At 57.3% G+C, this 3,737-nt stretch overlaps 1 protein-coding gene across 1 annotated transcript; it reads right to left on the bottom strand.

Moving 5' to 3' along the window:
• Positions 1 to 944: 944 nt before the first annotated feature.
• On the bottom strand, positions 945 to 2,194 carry GUITHDRAFT_122590 (hypothetical protein; the record flags this gene model as incomplete). Its single annotated transcript, XM_005818124.1, has 9 exons — positions 945 to 1,021; positions 1,127 to 1,167; positions 1,220 to 1,272; positions 1,325 to 1,376; positions 1,430 to 1,502; positions 1,715 to 1,786; positions 1,952 to 2,007; positions 2,054 to 2,107; positions 2,157 to 2,194. The coding sequence occupies 9 exons, from the start codon at positions 2,192 to 2,194 to the stop codon at positions 945 to 947; spliced, it is 516 nt and encodes a 171-aa protein (XP_005818181.1).
• Between the last annotated feature and the right edge of the window lie 1,543 nt (positions 2,195 to 3,737).

Genomic DNA, 3,737 nt, shown 5'->3' with positions numbered 1-3,737 from the left:
GTTCCCGGCACCAGGCGGAACATTTCCCAGCATGGCCCTGACGATCATCACGTAGGGGATTTTGAACTTCCGCAATTGCAGGCTACTACAGGCCGATGGCATGGGTTAATCCTGGACTTCAGCATGTCACATGTTTTTGACAATGATGGGATACCGGACCTGGCTCGGAGTAAACTGCAAGCAGCAGCACAGAGGAAGATCCGAGGGCACCGTAATGCATATGCTCTGCACGTCCCGCCAAAGGGCTTTCTTCCCATCATCGCCAGCACTGATGGACTCTTGCAGGATGATGCATTGCGCTTTCTGTGGTGGCTGGCGGATCGCTCGGCGAACAAGGAAACGGCAGCGCTGGATGGTCTCTCGGCCTCGCAAGACGTCTCAGGTGATCCGACTTGCAAACGCATTCGGTCCAGGATCTTCCGTCAGCTCAAGGCCTCCCTGTCCTACGCTGCCATCATCGCGGGTGCTCTAATAGACCTTGAAGGTCGGAATAGTCCTCAGTAGTCAATCCCTTTACTCAAAGTTAAGTTAAAATCAGTACCCCTCAGTACTGCTTTTATAACTTGCCTTTTCAACTTGAGTTTCAATTTTACTACGAGTCTTTCAAAAGCCCGGCCGGCGGCTCAGCGGCTCTCTCAGTCTCTCTCTGTCGCACCGCCGGGGCCCGGCCGTCGCCGGGAAAACCGTGAACCGTCACGGTACTCGGAGGGCCGTCGGGCCCACCCTGCCGCCGTGGTCTGCCTAATAATACCGGGCCCCCGGGTGACCGTACGCGTGCACTGGCAGCGACCGGACATCGGTGACCGGGCCCGCGGCAACGGCGTCCGGCACGGCCGGGCGTAGGCCACGGTGCGATGACAGACGTACTGTAGTAGGATCGCACTGATATCGATTTTTAGTATCTTGAGTGGCATCAGTCAGTCACGTCACGGTCCCCCGGCCCCCTAGATCGCCCTTGGCCCGAGGATTAAACTCTCAGCATACTTCGTCTCTCGCGATCCCATCTTGGGCTTGTACAGCCCTGAGAACGAGACCGTACGGTCGGACCGTCAGAAACAGCACAGCAGCAGCTAGGGAGGAGAGCTGTGGGTAGAGAGCTGGGGAGAAAGGAGAAGGGAGAGTTCACCGGTGTAGTTAGTGACGGGGTCGTAGATGTCTTTCACGTATCTAAAGTCACCAAAGGGGTCAAACGAACAACACTGACGCCTCCAACTGCTACACTGACAGGCTAGAGTCGAGAACCTTCCACCCGATGTACTGGCTGGCAGTGTTCTACAGAGCAGGGAGAGTCAGCTGTGGCTGAGGAGAAGCAAAGAGCAAGCACCGGCTGGATGAAGAGATCCACAGGGCCCTTCTTGGGTCGGACGTGCATGGTTCTGCAGCAGGAGGAGGTCAAACTTGCATGGCTGGTATGGGCGATGCAGGTCACGACTTGTCGTTCTTGATATCCGAGTAGCTTCGAAACTGTTTTGCGCTGCCAGGATACTTGTGGAGGCTAAGATCTGAAACTCTCGTAGTGACCGACCAAGACTGATCTCCTTCCCCACTCTCACTCCTCTCCTCTCCTCTCCTCTCCTCTCCTCTCCTCTCCTCTCCTCTCCTCTCCCCTCCTCTGCTCCTCCTCTCCACTCCTCTGCTCTCCTCTCCTCTCCTCTTCCCTCCCCTCCCCTCCCCTCCCCTCCCCTCCTCTTCTCCTCTCCTCTCCTCTCCTCACCTGGCGCCCCATCTATCCCCGGATACGGACCGCTTTTCTGCGTCGACACTCGAGGGTCGAAGTAGAACCTTCCTGGAGGGAGGAGGTGAAAAGAAGAAAGACGAAGACCACCACCAGGCAGGCAGGCAGGCAGGCAGGCAGGCAGGCAGGCAGGCAGGGGGGGAGGGAGGCAGGGAGGCAGGGAGGCAGGGAGGGAGGGAGGCAGGCAGGCAGGCAGGCAGGCAGGCAGGCAGGTACCTTCCTTCCGCGAGCCTCCTTTGAGCGCCTTCTCGTATTGCGGATAGGCTGCGATCCTGCCATAGAGGCGTCAAGATGTCAGCCCAGCGCGACTGAACTGACCCGAGTAGACCAGGAGTAGTCACGCTGTTGACATGGAGAGCATGCGCAATCCACCTGCTCCAAGAGAGCATGACGACCCTGGCTAGCGCCTCTCTCAACAGACCTCTCTCTGTCCGCCAAGCTCTCTGTAAGTACGCTCATTCCTCGGCTTCTCAAAAGGTTCCTTAGTGTCTGTAAGTTAGCAAACTTCGTCAGCAGTCCAACGCAGCTCCTCTCCTCTCGTGCTCAGATTCTCGGAGGGTGTCAAACAAAGGAGTCTTAGTCCTCATCTACTCTCTTCCTCTACTCTAGTCCTCCTCAACTTGGCAACTCTCCTCCTCTACTCTGAGTCTAGTCCTCTAGTCCTCCTCTACTCTCCTCCTCTACTCTCCTCCTCTACAGGCTCCTCTACTCTCCTCCTCTACTCTCCTCTTCTACTCTAGTCCTCCTCTACTCTCCTCCTCTACTCTCCTCCTCTACTCTCCTCCTCTACTCTCCTCCTCTACTCTAGTCCTCCTCTACTCTCCTCCTCTACTCTCCTACTCTAGTCCTCCTCTACTCTCCTCTTCCAACTTCCGCCATCATTTTCTCCCTGCGGTTGCTCAAGAAAAAAGATTGACATGTTTGACTGTTCAAGGTCACTAGTAACCGTCCGGGAATACGGACCCGGTGACCGGGCCGGCGGGCCGGCGGGCCGGAGTCGGAGCTCTGTAAAGAGAGTCGGAGCTCGTCCTCCTTCTTTCACAGTCAGACTCGCCTCAAGCCTCCTCGACTCTCCTGATTGTCCTCGTACTGATTTTAACTTAACTTTGAGTAAAGGTCCGGCCGGGCACTCAGCCACTCAGCCTGGCATTCCGTACGGTCAGTGTACTGGCAAGTAGTGACGCGGCCCGGGCCGGCGGGCCCGGCCCGGCCGCTCAGTGTCAGGCTCTGGTCTACCGGATGTGCGGATCCTGATGTGAACGTCACCAGAAATGAGAGCGAGGAGAGGGCAGGGCAGGACAGGAGAGAGGAGGAGAGGAGGAGAGGAGGAAAGGAGGTCAGATGTATCTTACCAGATCATGGGAAGGACAGGATGCCAGAGATTCTTTTCCAGGAGAGGGCAGCAGAGCAGATGCACAGTAGCGAAGAGCAGCAGCAGCAGCGGCAGCGGCAGCAGCGGCAGGATCAGAAGGAAGGGGCAGGGGAGGCTGGTCTGACAGCTGTACAGGTCTCGATGAGTCGCGAGGAAGCAGATGAAATCCTCCTTGTCTCCCTGCGGCAGGCAAACAGCTCGACGCCTCACGTGGGAGCCTGACGCTGCCATGGCAGAGCGGCTGCGATCTACCGGAAGACTGCATCAATGTGGAGGGTCTAGATACAAGTGAGAGAGGGGAGGAGAGGAGAACAGAGGAGGTTGCGGCAGCTGCTTAGCCTTCCTGCAGACCTCCTGGTCCGATGTGTCTGTCACTGCCTTCATGTCGCTGGAGATCAAGTACACCCATACCCTTTGCTCCTCCTCCTCCACCACCACCACCACCACCTCCTCCTCCTCCTCCTCCTCCACCACCACCACCACCACCACCACCACCTCCTCCTCCTCCTCCTCCTCCTCCTCCTCCTCCTCCTCTCAAGCCCCTCTCCTCATTCCCCACAAGAACTCTGACTTGCCTCTTCTTCACTCACTCGCTTCCACTAGGATGCTCCAACGTTCGACAAGACCTCA

Source organism: Guillardia theta (genome assembly GCF_000315625.1).
Source record: "Guillardia theta CCMP2712 unplaced genomic scaffold GUITHscaffold_374, whole genome shotgun sequence".
Taxonomy (NCBI): Eukaryota; class Cryptophyceae; order Pyrenomonadales; family Geminigeraceae; genus Guillardia; species Guillardia theta.
Note: the sequence above shows the minus strand (reverse complement) of the source record. Positions and strands in the feature narration are given on the sequence as shown.